The sequence below is a fragment of the Cydia pomonella genome, chromosome 7, assembly GCF_033807575.1.
Source record: "Cydia pomonella isolate Wapato2018A chromosome 7, ilCydPomo1, whole genome shotgun sequence".
NCBI lineage: Eukaryota > Metazoa > Arthropoda > Insecta > Lepidoptera > Tortricidae > Cydia > Cydia pomonella.
The window spans coordinates 20,631,441-20,649,206 of NC_084709.1; the positions used below are offsets into that span (position 1 = coordinate 20,631,441).

At 38.9% G+C, this 17,766-nt stretch overlaps 1 protein-coding gene across 3 annotated transcripts; it reads left to right on the forward strand.

The window, feature by feature from the left end:
- Nucleotides 1-40: 40 nt before the first annotated feature.
- On the forward strand, nt 41-14,812 carry LOC133520113 (caspase-1-like). Of its 3 annotated transcripts, XM_061854436.1 has the most exons (8): nt 42-671; nt 1,926-2,013; nt 8,919-9,071; nt 9,629-9,765; nt 11,236-11,381; nt 11,717-11,861; nt 12,664-12,793; nt 13,508-14,812. In XM_061854436.1, the coding sequence occupies exons 2-8, from the start codon at nt 1,961-1,963 to the stop codon at nt 13,617-13,619; spliced, it is 876 nt and encodes a 291-aa protein (XP_061710420.1). In that variant the 5' UTR covers nt 42-671; nt 1,926-1,960; the 3' UTR covers nt 13,620-14,812. The 3 variants fall into 3 exon arrangements, with proteins under 3 accessions (XP_061710422.1, XP_061710420.1, XP_061710421.1); XM_061854438.1 differs by lacking the exon at nt 1,926-2,013 and having other exon boundaries at nt 41-671; XM_061854437.1 differs by lacking the exons at nt 42-671; nt 1,926-2,013 and adding an exon at nt 7,126-8,202.
- Nucleotides 14,813-17,766: the final 2,954 nt, after the last annotated feature.

A 17,766-nucleotide genomic window follows, 5' to 3' on the forward strand; every position in this document is an offset into this window, starting at 1 on the left:
TTTGGCGTCCTAGTGATGTAAGCCAGCCCACTATGACACACACATGTAAGAATGTAACAATTATTTGTTTTACAACAGTTATTTGTTTGACAAAGGGGACAAAACTTTTCCCCCGAGTGAAACACAATTTTTTTCACCACACCAACGCGAGGAAAATACTAACTATGAAATGCAAAAAAAAAAAAAAACCGAACCAAATCCAACTGACCGTTATAAAAAATGTATCATTCAAAAGTTAATTCTATCAGCAACATAAGGAATTCATCAATCAACAACTCAAAATTTGCATCTGATTACTTTGCCCCACATGTGGATAACAAGCAACTTTTTCATTCGTTTTTGAAAAATCAGTTGGTGTGGTGAAAAGAAATTTATATTTAAGAAATGATTGCCTTATTACTGACGATCTAAGAGAATACAGGATTTTTGATTTTAAAAAATCCTAGCCGCAACTAGCTTGTTGCTGTATTTATTCTCTGAATTAATGGCTGCTTATCAACTATCTGTGATAATAGATAGGAGCCTATCGAGCATGTAATGCCGTTGGCGGTATCAGTCCAGCCGATAACACGCGTTGCTCTATACATTTTGCTTTGTGTTCAAAACAGATAAACATCACATATTCTGTGCCGAAAGTGTCCCGTAATCCAGTATTCAGAGAATTTGAACAGGTGTGTTAAGATATCTAGGATTGGCGGTATAATGTTCATTTTGTAGATAAATGTGTCATAAACCCTCTATGATGCGCACAAAAACTACAAATTACGACCAGGATAAAGATAAATTATTTTACAACCAATTTCTTAACTGTGAAAATTTTATTATTGCCCAATAATAACGACGATATCGATTTAATGCCTAATAACATTAAAATTTCGAACGTCTCTGAAAAACAAAGGAATCAGATTTGACTTCATTTGTAGTAGTCACCAGTCGAGATGACGTTATATTGAGTGTGTGATCTAATGTCGCAATGGTGGTCGTAACATGCGGTTTCTGAACACATCCTAGATAGCTTATGGGCGTAGATAAAGCAGTGTATGTAAGTAAACAATTAGGCATTAAAACAGTCGTGTGATGTTTTATGAAACTCGCTTTCAGCTTGTTTCATAAACCCACACTCATATTTTAATGCCTTTCAATCTTTGGCAGACGTAGCAGTCACAAAAACTACTATTAGACTACCCGTCCCTCTTTAATTAACATAGTTAGAAAAAGACTGGTAGTATATCTCGCCGCGAGATACTGTCGCGCCAATCATGTGCTAAGCCTACAGACGACAATATATGTAGATATATATAAATACATAATATGTATATACAAATATATTATTACTTATATAACACACAAAAAATTGCCCGTACCGGGATTCGAATCCGGGATCTCTTGCTTCGTATACAGTAGGCTACGCGTTTATTAACAAATTGAACCGAAACGGACGGATACAGTTTACGGTTCAATTTGTAATGGTTATTATCAATTCCAATTAACGTTCAGCCAACACTGTCACTAGCTACTAAGCTGGAATAAATGGTAAATAGACCTGTAATTACTTATTTAACTGGATATAAAATTATATTCATCGAGATGTTAATAAGGCAGCAATGTCACGAAATGAGATCGACATATAGGTATGTCGAATTATGCTCCCAATCTATTTCGCTCTACGACACAAACCTCGGAACTTCACGAATCATGAATATTACCAATAATACGTGTGATTTTCAATACATATCGACATTTGATCGATCGATAAATTCGCTGGACTTTTAGTACCTAGCAGCAATGTATTGTAAAGCGCGTGCAATTCTCGATGACTTCTGTACGGAGACTAAAAGTTTTGCGTATCTAAGCTAAGCACATTTCTATTTTTATTTATTTATTACTTAATATTATATTTTATTAATTCTAATGATCCATTGTAGAGTTAACACCGATAGAGAGTTCAGTTTCGAGCAAGATGGCGGAGAGCGAGGTAGATTTCGGCAACCTCTTCAAGAAGAAGCTAGACAGGTAAACCAGTAATACCTAATAAATATAAATAAGTACCTTATATCAATTTATTTTATGATATTGGTTGTTTTGATATGACGCAAGGTATTTACACTCTAGCGAGAATGTAGGCAGGTACTTTAATTTATTTTGTGCAAATTGGGCATTTATTTGTCGTTCCAACTTCGAACAATGAATACAATAATAATAATGGATATATTCATTTTTTTTTAATACAGAGGTAGTATTAATAACTAGCTTATATCTAAAATAAGCCCTTGATACATTGAATTAACTTTAAGTTTTTTGGTTGGGGACTGAAAATCAACCGTCTCGATGATCCTCGATCCATTTTACTGCACAAATAATTGTGAATTCTAACTGTTTTTAGGGTTCCGTAGCCAAATGGCAAAAAACGGAACCCTTATAGATTCGTCATGTCCGTCTGTCTGTCCGATTATGTCACAGCCACTTTTTTCCGAAACTAAGGTAACGGCGGCTATTAACGCGGGTATCAAAATCGACGTCTTAACACCGCGGTGTTTACAAATACGCATTTTGCAAGCAAACAGATCTATTCCCTAAGAAATAAAGCATACACAAAACAAGCTCATTCATTGGTCTATCGTGCCCATTAGTGTGCATTTGTGTGAGTGTAACAAAAAACTCGCGATTCGTCAGTTTGTGCGACGGCGGCGCAAGAACCGGTTGTTCCATACAGACGCGTGACACCACAGGTAAGTGCACTCCAATCTTACTTAGTGTTTTACGTAATAGTTATGGCAAATAAACTAGTGCAATGCCTTTTAAGAGGTTGTGTATTGTTTTCTACACGATTTTGAATTACTTTTAACTTAGTTTTTGACCGGGAAATACGTTTAAAATTGAAAATAAAATACAGCGGTGATAGGCGCCAATTACTTCTGTGGTAAGTAATTCCGTGGTATGCCACGGTAATAGAAAAAGTGGTAGTTTTGTTATTTACTCTTTAGTTTTGGTACAAATTATCAATTTTATAATTTCTTTTATTTATTCCAATCTTGATCTATTCACGCTATTAAAGATTTCCGTGGTATGGAAAATATTCAACTAACCCCTAATTTTTAACAAAAACTTCAGCACCGATTTCCTTGTTTCTATGGGAACCCTTAATCTGTCAACTTTTTTTTATTTTGAGTTAAAACCTAAAATTTACTTGCCAGTTATGTGATTTTGTCTTTACAAGAAGCTTGTAATATATGTGTTTGATTTGATTTGAAAAACCATCTGTGTTTTATTCTTTTTATGGGTCGGAATTAGGTTTAATTAAACTCCAAATTAAGCCTATTACCGATGGTATGATCAGATTACCCTCGGTAATAGAATGTATAGAAATCTATTACCGACCCAGAGAAATATCGAATGGGTCAGTAATAGGCTCTTAAAGAGTTATCTATTACCGAGTGACTATTTGGTATTGTATTGAAATATCGCATTTAGGGTACCGCAAGTACAGATTTCGTTGATAAAATTTAGACTTCAGTTATCATTATCAGATTTAAATTCTTCTGTTTTCTGATTCAGTTATTACTCTGACAAGGAAGGGTACCCAACTGCCGGACAATACCAATTAGATTTTTTTATATATAATTTTATTTAAACAGTAGTCCAAAATCTCAGACATGATTTTTTTTAGCTATAAGTATCAGCAATAAGAAAAGTACTGTGATTTGTAAATTATAAACGGGTAAATTATAACACATAATATGTGAGAGACTTTATTTAACTTAATTACCTTATCAAAAATATTAGAATTAAAAAATTTCATGTTTTTATATATAGTCGAAATTTTATAAGGTGGACGTTTACCATTTCACCGTGGTAAACTTTCACTCAGGTGGTAAACGTCCAGCTTATAAAATTTCGACTATAATTTACGCTGTGCCTTATGAGAAAATGTTACTTACTTGTTTTTTTGTGCAGCTAATTATGTCAGTAAGACAAATTCTTATCAATCTTTTTAGCATTTAAAAATTACTTTATTTAATAACAGGCAGGCCTATTTGTCATATACGTCCTTAGTAAAACTTTACTAACAATATTTTTTGTTGTTTTACATGTAAAACATTCAACTTATAACTTGTTATACAGGTACTCGTGGGTACTTGGTAAGTTAACTATTTAATAGTATTTGATTGTGCCAAAGTATAATTATAATCTATTCGAATATATCTCTTATTTTTAAACATACTCCTATAGTTTTATTTTTTATTTTTGTGTCATTATTAAACTTAATGAATGACACAAAAATAATATACAGAACCCACGTCGTTATTATTGTTTTAACCCTCGGTATTAGGTTTCGAATTTTGAGTTTGGTTTCTATTAACGAGTGCAGAAAAATCATGCCAATTCTACCCTCGGTAATGAAAGATCAATTCGCGATAATAGAATCACAGCCTATCCCTTGCCACGGTAATAGAAGATTTGATCATTTTGGCTTCAAAAAATATTTTAATACATATAATAACCCAAAATGAATCCAAAAACGTGTGAAACGGAAAGTTCATTAAATGCTCTGATAAAAAAAATATTCCTGGCTGTTAGACAGCATTGATACCCTTAATTTTTGGATCTCTTTTGAAAAGTTCCTTAACTACCACGGTAATAGGTGCCTTTACCTTATAAGAGCTGTACTGTTCAAACTTAGTAAGTGGATGTATTCTATGAACCGCATTAAGATGTTCACACAAAAATAGAAAAAAGAACAATAATTTTTGGGGGTCCCCCATACTTATAACTGTAACTCAAAAAATATTTTTTCATCAAACCCATACGTGTGGGATATCTATGGATAGGTCTTCAAAAATAATATTGAGGTTTCTAATATCATTTTTTTCTAAAATGAATAGTTTGCGCGAGAGACACTTACAAAGTGGTAAAATGTGTCGTCCCCCCCCGTAACTTCTAAAATAACAGAATGAAAAAACTAAAAAAAATATATGATATACATTGTCATGCAAACTTCCACCGAAAATTGGTTTGAACGAGATCTAGTGAGTAGTTTTTTTTTAATACGTCATAAATTTAAAAAAAAAATTTTTTTTCATCAAACCCATACGTGTGGGGTATCTATGGATAGGTCTTCAAAAATGATATTTAGGTTCCTAATATATTTTTTTTCTAAACTGAATAGTTTGCGCGAGAGACACTTCCAAAGTGAAAAAATGTGTGTCCCCCTCCCCCCTGTAACTTCTAAAATAACAGAAAGAAAAATCTAAAAAAAATATATGATATACATTACCATACAAACTTCCACCGAAAATTGGTTTGAACGAGATCTATAGTTCGTGACGTGGCAGTAGACAGGAACCTCACGCCGCTCTCCTTGGCAAACGAGAACTGGCGCAAACCTGTGGTACTAAGTACTGCGGATCGCAAGGCGGCATGGGAGAGTAAGGTGCTACACGGGCGGTTCTACAAGGCCCTCACGGGACCTGACGTGGACCTGCTCGCGTCGGTGAACTGGTTACGATTCGGCGACCTCTTCGGAGAAACCGAGGGTTTTGCCTATGCAATTGCGGACGAAGTTATGATGACGAACAACTATCGCAAGTATATCCTGAAGGACGGTACGGTCGACATTTGTCGGGCATGCCGCCGTCCCGGAGAGTCACTCAGGCATATCATTTCCGGTTGTTCTCATCTTGCTAACGGTGAGTACTTGCACAGACATAATCTCGTAGCCAGAATTATTCACCAGCAACTTGCTCTTCTATACCGCCTTGTGGACCGCGAAGTACCGTACTACAAGTACTCACCTGCGCCAGTTCTCGAAAATGGTCGTGCCACGCTCTATTGGGATCGATCTATTATCACTGACAGGACTATTGTAGCCAATAAGCCTGACATCGTGATAATAGATCGATCGCAACGCCGGGCCGTGCTCGTCGATATCACCATCCCCCATGATGAGAATCTCGTGAAATCCGAGAAGGACAGCAAGTACCTAGACTTGGCTCACGAGATAACCGCCATGTGGGATGTTGATTCGACGATCATTGTCCCAACAGTCGTTTCAGCGAACGGTCTCATAGCGAAGAGTCTCGACCAACACCTTGAGAGACTCTCGCTAGGTGGTTGGATCAAGGGTCAGATGCAGAAGGCGGTGATCTTGGACACGGCGCGGATAGTGCGGCGGTTCCTCTCTCTGCAGCCCTGACCACCGGCAGCTTGGGCCCTGCCCCGCTGCTGGCGGCACACTAGGTTAAGTTTTTTACAATGTGTTTATATGTGTTTTGATAGTATTTTTTAATGTATTTTTATATTTTACTTTTATATCCATATTGTAAAAAACATAACCCTAAGAAGAAAGAGAAATAAAGGAGTAATAATAATACATAATAATAATAATCGCAGGGCAGCTTGTGGCGAGCTGTTGGGGAGTAACGACCCCACGGACCCGAGTACTCCCGAGAGTCGGTCAGGGTCTCCGTCTCCGGCGTGTCTTCGTCGGTCGGAGTGGACTCCAGGGACCCGCTGGACCCGCAGGACCCTCAGCTCTGGCTTGCCTTCATTGGCCGTCCAGAGAGGAGTCGTTAGAGCTAAATGCTCCAGGGGTGGAAGTGAAAACTTGCATAAGACGCGAGTTGCCACAGTGGCTGTTATCAGCCACTGGGTAGAAAGCGGCGTACACCTCTCGACACCCCTGAGCCGCTCACACCGGTGTTGCTCCTGGTCGTCTTCACGACGGCATTTTCAGGGGCCCATCTAGTGGGCGGCGAGTCACCGCCTGCCTCGATAACTAGTGAAAACATTGTTATGGCAGGTGTCCGGACCTCTTTGCAATAACCCAGTCTCATTGTCCTCCCAAATTTCAATCCATAGACCGTTATACTGTTCACTTTACTACAATAGTCCCAATGCCTGTTGCGACCGGTTCATGGGTGTCTATTGTTGCGCCCGTGAACGGGTTCCAGCAGGCGTTCTACATGACATTAAAGCTCTCCAAGAGGCCTCTACGTGTTGGATCTATATCCCCACGCAAGCCTATCAAAATACCGGGATTTATAGGCCCGTGAAATCCAAGGAGATACAATAATAATACATACAAACAAGTTAAATAAAAGCTTGTCAAATAAGAGAAACAAAGGCACCAAAAATAAATTCTCTCGTCTCGTATGCAAGTTGCTAAACAACTGGTCTGTCTCATCGTTTATAATTATAGGTAACAATCGGTTGGTAACAGATAAATGTGACCTCGTATACTCTGTTACAAAAAAAAACTTGTTTCGGAATGCAAACACACGCATAAGTACCTATCATAATTCGGAGTGAACGCAATGTCCAATAAACACTAAGAACCAAACTAGTTTTCCATAATACCGCAATGAATCATTACTTAACTCAGGGGTTCCCAAACTGCGCGCCGTAGACAGAAAAGAGGGCGCCGTGAGGCAATCCTCCTCACCATGTTACCTAGGGACAGTCAGCATCAAAAGTAGCGGATCAAAACAACGCTTCAAAAAGTAGATATCTATTATTCTGTAACAGCTTGACAAAAAGTGATAGCTCTATATGTAGAACAATTAACACTGTTTGAACTGAATTTTAGAGATTTATCTATATTTGGAAAACTTATCCGGAACATCAGACACTTTTGGCGCATTGTTTCATCCGCTACTATTGATGTTGACTGTACCCATACCTATCTATTTCAAATAACCTAGCTAGGTTAGGGCGCCGAGAATACATTTTAAATTTGCAAGTACTCCCCAGATTGACAAGATTGGGAACCCCTGACTTAACTAATAATTAAGTTACTAAACCAATTTATTTTCGCGATTTCGTGCAAATTATCCTGTTGTTGATTTCGTTCATTATAAGGAAGACAAACATACATACATACCATAAATATAATATACGCATACATAAGTTACATACTATGTTATTAAGTTTGTTATTTGACGAATAAGTATGTACTTTCTTTACCCGTAACCCCGTATGTACCCGTTCTTAACTTTGTTCGCCATCTCGCTATTTGAAGGTTGTCTAGAAGAGATCGCTATTTAGCGATAAGTCCGCTTGTTGTTACCTACTTAATAAGTATTACGTTACAGTTACACATACATTATAAACTAGCTGTTGCCCACGACTTCGTTCGCGTGGATTTATTTCCCGACCCACACTTTCAAACCCTTTTTAACCTTATTAGGGGATGAATTCTCAAAAGTAAGTACTTAAATTATTGTTTTTATTACTAGAAAGATAATTATATTATATTAGATTAGAAAATATTGTGTCTTCCTCCGAATTTCAAGTTTCTACTCAAATCTTTTCCCGTTACAAACCATTTTTTAAAGAAACGCAAGAATTACTTTTCTTGTGTTGTAAATAGTGTCTTCCTACGAAGTTTCAAGTCCCTCACTCACAAAAAAAAATCGTTACCGGTACCAAACTTACAACCCCTTTTTCACCACTTTATGGGATGAATTTTCAAAAACGCTGAAATAACTTATCTTGTATTTTATCAAAATGTCTTTTTACGAAGTTTCAAGTTCCTACTTTAAAATCAAACTTAATCCCCGTATAAATTTTAGCCTCTTTTTAGCCTCCTTAGGGGTTGAATTTCTCAAAATCGCTCCTGATTTCTCACAATATAGATGCAATATGATGTGCAAATTTCAACTTATTAGCTATTGTAGTTTTGGCTTTGCGTTGATGAAACAGTCAGTCGGGACGGTCAGGTAGGACACGCTTTTATATAGGAAGATAACCTATATTGCGTACCTATTAAAGAGTTAAGTAAAGAGAAACTCATTACAAGCCAGGGTACGCACTTTCGGTTTGAAAGTCACACGCCTTACCGCTAGGCTACGCTTCTCTAGCTTGTCGATCAATCCAACCCACAGACCAGTAACCCAACCTCACCCTATATATATCTGCAGGTCACAGGCTGAAGATAATAAACATGAAAACAGTGAGCCACCGCCACTCGCAGCCCTCAACTACGACCCTCGGGATTGGTACTACGACATGTCGGGAGACAAGATTATGGTCATCTTCAACCATAATACCTACAAGAAGACGCGTTATTTCAGGTAGGTAAACTGATAGAGGAAGACAAAACTGGCCAAGTGCGTGTCGGGGCCAAGCTTAGTGTAGGGTTACGTAGTTGCCCGCCTGTCACAATAGACAGACAGTCTTAAAAGGGGGGTTTTCGTAGATAATATGGATATACTATGCAAAGGGAAGTACCTTTACCGCCCTTATGTATGTATGTCCTTTTAAATAAGAAGGGATGAGTTTTGGCGAAAACTCAAAAATGACTTAACCGATCATGTTCAAAATAGTTTCAATGAAAGTCTTTACCTATTAAGCTTTACTTTCATGATTATTTTTTGGGACACGTTTTTATTTTTCGCCGCGATTATTTCGGAGAACTTTAACATTATCAAATATTTTAAAGTTCTCCATTCTTTTTAAAATACCTATCCAGCGCTACCCCACACCATAGTAGATACCCTAGATCTCAACGAATTGAGAACTTTCGAAATTTTCAAGTTGGTGAGGGTCTACTCACCTCCCTAATGCGATTTTAGATAAGGTCGGCGAGGGGAGTAGAGGTCCTTAAGGAGGTTAATGCATGTGGTTTCAGGGACAAGAAACCAACGTCGCGTACGGGAACATTGCGCGACGTGCGTGTCCTGACTGAGACCTTCTCCAAACTGGGCTTCCAAGTCACCCCCCACCATGATAAGACGCACGATCAGATCATGACGATACTCGGAGAGTGTGAGTACCAGACATAGATAAGTATATACTTTTCCAATCTTAAGCTGAAGGTGAGTCTGGGCACATTGAGCGACGTGCTTTTCTTAACCGACACCTTATCTAAACTGGGCTAGTGGGCTTCCAATTCAAATCGCGCCATGATAAGGCGCACGATCAGATCATGTATGCATGCAGCGCCGGCCCGAGCACTCGATCTGGGTAGAGCGAGATTGAGTTTTGGCGCCCTTGGTTAAACTTTTTTACCCAAATTGCAATTTGATAAAAGTAATAAAAATGGGCAAGAGCATGGCGGGCCATGCTGAGTATTAGGTTCCGTAGTTACCCGTCCGTCGCGTCACAATATTAGGTTGCCCTAAACGGGGCTCTTAGAGTATATCATAACAAGCAAAAGGGGTACCGTCACTGCATTTGGACGTCTTTTTACTAAGTCGTCTTTTTTCGAAAACTCAAAAATGATCTAGGTCCGAAAGCCCAAAGCTGAAGTCGAGAAAGCAAAGTTTGGAATCGAACCAAAGGCCAAATGTACGCGAGGCCGAAGCTTTCCTGCGGGGCGTGTTCATGGGGGGCAGCTGAGCTCGGACAAGAAAAAATGGCTGAATTTTAAAAACAAGGCCGAAGAGCAAGCTCTGCATAGAGATGATGACCCGGGGCGTCGGATTCGATCTTACGTTCGAGGCCAAAAGCAAGGCTTACAAAAAGGTAAAAAATCGCGCCTCGCTGAGACGCTCTGTGCCTTCGGCTTTATGAGGAACTCAGTTTTTATTTTTTGCGTAGCCTTAGAAAGTAAGAAATCCCTTCAGGTCTTTTATCCGTCGGAATAGACACTTAGCCTTTGGGTCGTGTCCTAACTTTATCTGCTTGCAACTCGGTCTTCGGCCACGCAACGGGAACAATGTAGTTCGTCGAGGCTAGAATCTCCCCTTCATGGCGCTCCAGCAACAGCACAGAACTTGTGCATGTTTTACAATTGTACATGGTAACACAAAAAACTATTGTCGTATCCGAACTCTTATCTCCCGCAAGTCATTTCTGCTTGCATCGTGGTCTATATGGATTTTCGTTAGCTAAGTGATCTCTCGCCCCGCCATTTCGCGCGTATTTGCGCGCCCGCGCCATTTAAAACTTCTTTTTCTAGATAGTTTTTTCACATTTGCCATTTTGGCGCCCCCCTACCATTTGGCGCCTAGAGCGACCGCTCCACTCGCTCTACCCTAGATCCGGCCCTGCATGCATGCGAATATCACGCATAGTGGCAATTTCCCCGCTGATATTGGAAGCTCTTGACTAACATCGGCTAAAAGGACCCTCGATGGCCTCGATGTGACCTAATTCAAAATTGCGGCCATTTATTGTATTGCTAAGGTTCTAAATGCTTTAAAATTCCTGTTCAACCAGTAGAAAGTTAGATAAAAGAAAGTAAACCACATTTTATTCATAATTTTCTATGTGACGTCGTATACTTTATTACAGTGTGCGCGAAACCACATACCAACACATCGTGCATGTGTGTGTGCGTGCTTACGCATGGGGAGAATGGAGGGGAGTTGTTTGCGCACGACCGTCCGTACGAAATGAGTGATCTTCTGAACAAGCTGCAATACAACGCGCCCGGCCTGGTACGTTCACTAACCTTACATGATGCTATTCCAGTGCGTGTAACATACTCGTGCGTGTGTGCGTGCTTACGCACGGCGAGAGTAGAGGGGTTTTTCGTGCACAACCGTTTCAAATTGCCACTATAAACGTGAAATTCGTATGCGAATATGACGTCTAATAGTGGCACTTTCACCACAAGGTGCAAACGGACTCTAGTGTTACAGTCAAATGGTAAAACTGACCTGTGAAACACAAGCCTTATTGAAGCTTACTGTGGGACTTAGTCAATTTGTGTAATGATGTGTAATGACCTGTCTATCAAAAAATCCTTTATAAGTCGGAATTTTATTTGTAGGTAGGCAAGCCGAAGCTAGTCATCGTGCAGGCTTGCCGCGGAGGTATGGTGGACGCGGGGCAGGTGGTGCAGCTGGACGGTTGCGGGGACCCCGCGCGGCTGCCTTCCCATGTCGACACACTCGTGCTCACCTCCTCAGTAGAAGGTAGGACATACCTCTGGTAGACATCTCCTCATTGGAAGGTAGGACACTCCACTGTGGACGCGAGGCGATCGGTGTAGCTGGACGGTTCCGACGATCCAACGGCTACCTTTTCACGTGGACACCCTCGTGCACACCTCCTCATTGGAATGTAGGACCTTTCCTCTGGTGGACACCTCGGTGAAATGTAGGCCATTTTTTTAGTGAACCGCCTGCAGTTGACGGTTGCGGGGACTCGCCCAGCTGCCTTCCCACGTAGACACCCTGGTACTCACCAGTCTCCTCAGTGAAAGGTAGGACATTCCTCTGGTAGATGCGGGACGGGCGGTGTAACTGATAGAAGAGTGCAGGCACCGCGGCCGGCTGCCTTCTCATGTGGACACACTTGTGCTCACCTCCTAGGTGGAAGGTAGGATATTCCCCGCGTGGATCCTCATAGACACCCTAGCTACTGCTCAACTCCTCTGTCAAAGGTAAATAGAAGTGACAGGACGGCGAAAGGAGAATGAAATATTTGCTTCGGCGTCAGGGAACCGTAAATATGTGTTAGTAAGGTTTTTAGGTTTCTGTAGCCTAAACAGCAACGGAACCTTTATAATTTCATCTCCTCACATAACCGTGTTTCGTCCTCGAGACTCGATCAACAGGTCATATATTAAGAGAAACGTAGTTTATTTTGCTCGGGACGAGAAATAGTATGAGGATTACCTACAAGTGTTTTTCTTGCCCCAAATGCTCCTCTTACCTCATTTAATCTTAAGTCCTGCACGCTATACGAGTATGAAGAATCATAATAACTTTCCAGATTACGTGTCTTGGCGGGACTATTACGGGTCGTGGCTGATCCAGGAGCTATGCCGCGTGGTGAACGCCACCTACGCACACCTAGATGTAGTACAGATGGCTGCCCTTGTCACTTCGCTGGTTGCGCGCGAGTAAGTGCAAGAAAAAGTAACTGATGACAAGGACGCCGCTACACGTTGACACTTCTACGTATTGCTGCGTCCCTGTCGCCGGATCATGAAGCATTTTAGTCGTCTAAAATTCATTCACTAATATGCTTCTAGCATTTATAGTTACCAACCGTCATTCCTATTAGCAAAGAGAATTTGAAATAGAGGTTTATTGTCAAAGAAAACTTTGTAAGCGACGTAACTTTACTGCCATCTTTCGACACATAATTAAAACTTTTAGAAATTTGATGTATTAGATGGCGCCACTTTTTGATATTTAATAAATATAACATATATCAGTAAAATAATAAGGATCAAAGTCAAATGGCGTTCTAAACGTATTTTAATTATGCGTCGAAAGATGGCAGTAAATTAACGTCGCTACAAAGTTTTCTTTCAAAATTCAAAAATTTACTCTGCAAGTAGGCTTCAAGGGCTCTTTTACAAGTCAATACAACATTTATAGTAACATCATATAGTGACATGAAAAACACTTAACAACATTTATAAAATACAACAGCCAATACCTGGGTAAACATTAATTAAAATAAATAATTACTACAATACAATAGAGATGTATAGTCTCTATGGTTAAACTTATGGTTTTTGACAATACACCTCTATTTCAAATTCTCTTTGCTATTAGGCACTAAGGAAATATAGCTGAATGAACAGTATCCTGCTCGTCTTCAACAGGCGCGAATCCAACACGCCGAGCGACCCGACGACGCACAGAATGAAGCAGACTCCCGAGTTACGCTCTACCCTCACCAAATTACTCCGTTTCGATGCTGGCTCCGACTTGTAGTATTCTAGTAACTTGTACTTGGGTCAAAAACTTTATAAGTTGGTATAGTTCGTATCATTCACGATGACGCGCAGATTTGTCAAATCTAACCTTTAATAACATGACAATACGATTCAAGGCACGCGTCGTCGTGAATGACACGATCTGTAAGCTTTAGAAGCTGATAGTTTCAAAATGACAATGATATAATATATAGTACATAATGTATATTGTACTAAATGCTTAGTTTAATAAATACATCAAATATTTGCATGCTGTTTGTGGACGGTTGAATTAGGAGAAACTTTATGTATATATAAATACTTTAATCTGACCCTATTCACGCAAATAAATAATTTATGAATTTTATGATTGATCGAATATCAGTTGTCAGTTCATTGAAAATAGAACACTGCTTGTTTGAAGGGTAACGTTATGCGTCTTTTCTATGATGGACATCATAAAATAAATGGATAAGCTCAATTTCCTTACTTTATCCTTGTAGGCATATTAAAACCAACTTTTTAAGTTTTATATATTAAGAATGTCATAATAAATGTATCCCAAAAGTTGTAATGTTTATAAAAAAGACGCCGCGCCGGCTTTTCCGAACGTTTTTGACCCATTTTTTTTTATTCGTCCTTCTGGAAAGGCTATTACCGAATTCTGGGTGGGATTAAGGCCAGTCCAGAAAAGAATTTGGCGTCAATCCATTCTAATCGCCAAATCGGCGTTTTCGTTCGCACCATCTGTATTTAAACCACGTAAATTGTTCTCGTCTGGACTGGCCTTTAAAGAACAATAAACATATTTGAAGTAGGTAGTGAGTTTGTTCAATAAAAAAATGCCTCTGCCTAGAAGCTTAAACGCTTAACTTACCTTACTTCCTAGTCGCTTTCCTCTACAAAGCGGGAAAGCTACAAGCCTAGCGCTACGAAAACGTTGGCAATATCAACGTATAGATGCGTCCCCGTCGTCCGTCACCGAATTAAGAAAGTGCGTGAAGCGACTAGATGGAGTCAGACCAAGATAAGTTGGCAGCGATTTTGATAGCCAGACAGTGTAAGTAAACATCATAATTTCATAGATGTTTGACGTTTAAAATAACACTTGCGCTGTCTGGTCTATCAAAATCGTCGCCAACCTTGATATTGGTCTGACCCTGGAGTCTACAGTAAGATTGGCTTGTAAATAAAGACTAAGATATTGTTTTATTGAAATGACTTTTATTAAAATATCCATTTATTCTTATAACATTCATAATATCACTGCAACAAAAATACAATGGAATATTATAAACATTCTCCTAATTGCAAGTAAATAAATCCCGCACTGAATAAATATTCAAAAACTGGAGTTCAATATTATTGCAATCTATCAGCTCAGTGGGTATATGGCTATAGATAACAGAATAGAGCATTTTTAAGTAGCTTTATCAGATATCCACTTTAAGCATATGCGTGTTTCAACTTCGTACACAACGAGATCTCAAAGACCCGTCCAGACGGTATGATCTCATCGCGTCAATCTTATCTAGCGTCCACACGTACACAATTTCAAGGTGGAATCGGCAAGCCGATGTCCTTCAATTTCATTTTTGCGTCAAGACCACCTCACTAAATTGAAAATGATTAGGAGAAAAATTGTCCCGCTGGACTGGCTTTATAACACACCCCTTTTAACTAATCATTCGTAGAACTTATACAATTGCAATAAGGTTTAAAAATAGTCAGTTAACTGTATATAGTACTAGTGAACAACGGGGCTTTTATTATTGTAAAATATTACACAAATTTGAATTAGCACATTCACTGCCAGTGAGACGCTAGGCGGGTTCTCTGGGCGCTTTTCGCAACAAAGCGGAAATAATTACGTTATCAGCTTGACGCGTAGCGCGTTATGGCAGTAAATATCAGAGCATCGCACTTGTACTCATGCATTTGTGCGAGCGTGACGCACTATTATCGTATTACACGTCTCAATATACCAATGCAAAGTCAATGAATGAAATTATTGCACTTTTATAATGATTTTTTTTTACAGCAAAAGGTTCCTAAAAACCATCTATTCTGTTATCTATGGTATGTGGTCACTTTAGCAGCACTTATGGTGGAAGCATGTCAAAGATATCAAGTCTATTCCTCATACAAGCACTCAAATATCATAAAAAGTTAACAAAAAAAGTATGGCGGCCCCAATATTCACGTAACTAATTTCGTACATTTCTTTAACACTTTGAATAGAGAAAAGGCGAATACAGTCGAATTTATAAATACGTGTGCAGGTTTGAAATATTTGCTCAGGGCACATCGGTATCTTCTCTCTCACTCTCTCTTAAGAAAATAAAGAGATAAATTCATATTTAATTTTATTATTTAGATTTAGATATAAGGTGGTCACAAATAGTTGAACATTCCATTCCCAAGGCATCAGTGTTCAGATATTTTTAAACCTGTATGCACACATATTTATGAACTAGACTCTGTAATTTCATTATAAAATTCGATATTAGTGCTAAAGGCTCACGCAACCCAAACCCAACATTTTATTCGAAACAATTGTTCATTCGGCAACATACAATCCATAAAATAATGCATTGAATTATAGAAAAAGTACATTATAATTTATAAACAATCACTTAAAACAGACAGAGGAATAAAACACACAAAGAGAAATAATAAAAACGTGGAAATACGAACTAGATGGCGCTGCAAGGCATTGTACATTCTACTAACATTGGATAATCCAGTTACCAATAAAAACCTAAGACAAAGTTACTAAAACGTGTATTAAACGTGCACACATCATGCTGTAACTAGGTCGTCAAGAGCAAACGTTCGACAACCCAGACAAGAGCCACCTCATTCATTCATCTGTACGCGGGTCAACATTCTTTTCGTAGTGTTGTTTCTGACCACTCTGTCACGCTTGTATCTGTCTTCTATCAAATAAATGAAAAAAGTGAGATTATATTTTACATGAGAAAAATTAGAAACCAAAATTCATCTCATTCGAAATGTACCACTCCGTCACATTTTCTGACAAAAAAAATAACGAAAAGAATTTGGACCCACGCAGCCATCCACTTTACCCGGCAAACTGGCGACCAAAATATTAAAATTTCTCACTTTTTATTCCTTTATCGAATCAAAAAACCCAATGGCGTTGGCGTCATCTAGTTCGCTCGCTCCAAAAACCACCTACCTGCTGCTCTGTCTATGGTTAAAATACGGACAATCAGCCTTTGAATTTATCGGCCGTTGATATGTTACAACAATACTTTTAACTGACCATCTGTGTACCTTATGACATTGCAATAAAGGTTAAAATCACGCAAAATAGGCGTCAGTCGTTGAGTTGCGGAAACCTGGCCCTGCTACATTACAATCAACCCCGGTATCAATGGTTTAGCTAGCATTTAATCATAATTTCACTATAAATTGTATATTTGTATATATGGGCGTATTCGAGATTTAGGATTTCGAATAAGTTTTAGTATAGTTTTCATAATAAAAAATGATGAGGCAAAGTTGGGGACGGGTGGTGAAAGTTATTTTAGAATGTTTATTGTTTTCTTTAAGCTAAGGTATCTATTTTCTTAATTAATCAATTCATTATAAATCAGCCGCCGTTATCACGGTTGCATTTTTAACACTTGCCACTATGGCTGTCACCTTCTAACAAGTATGTAAGTGCGAAAGTGACAAGTGATAAAAAATGCGACCGTGAAACAGCGGCTGATTTATAATGAATTACAACTTGATAACGGACTTCAAACGCAATAAAAGGTAAATAAATTGGTCAGTTAAAAGCACTGATGCGCCACCGGAAAATTTACAAAATTGCGAAATTTCTACATGGAATAATAACGGAAACTATTTAAAAAAAACATTTTGTTAATTTCTTGCGAATTTTCCGAGAGCTTAACAAGTGTTTGGAAAGTTTCCGCAATTTGCACAATGCACATCACAGTGGAAATTTCACCGATTTACGGCAATTTCAAATGTCTGGCGTTTGCCTCGGCCCCTCTGTATTGCTATAGACAAGCGAGGCAAACGTCGACCTTGGCAGGATAAATGGAGATGAGATCACTAACATAATGAGGCCAAATGTAAACAAGGTCAAATGTAAGACTGACAAGTGTGCCCACTGCGGCGCACGACCTCGG

Excerpts from the sequence above, each read along its gene's own strand:
- LOC133520113 (XM_061854436.1), top strand. The coding sequence starts at position 1,961 with ATGGCGGAGAGCGAGGTAGATTTCGGCAACCTCTTCAAGAAGAAGCTA. Across the intron at positions 11,862-12,663 it reads GCTCACCTCCTCAGTAGAAG|ATTACGTGTCTTGGCGGGAC; the intron begins GTAGGACATACC and ends ATAACTTTCCAG. Across the intron at positions 12,794-13,507 it reads ACTTCGCTGGTTGCGCGCGA|GCGCGAATCCAACACGCCGA; the intron begins GTAAGTGCAAGA and ends CGTCTTCAACAG.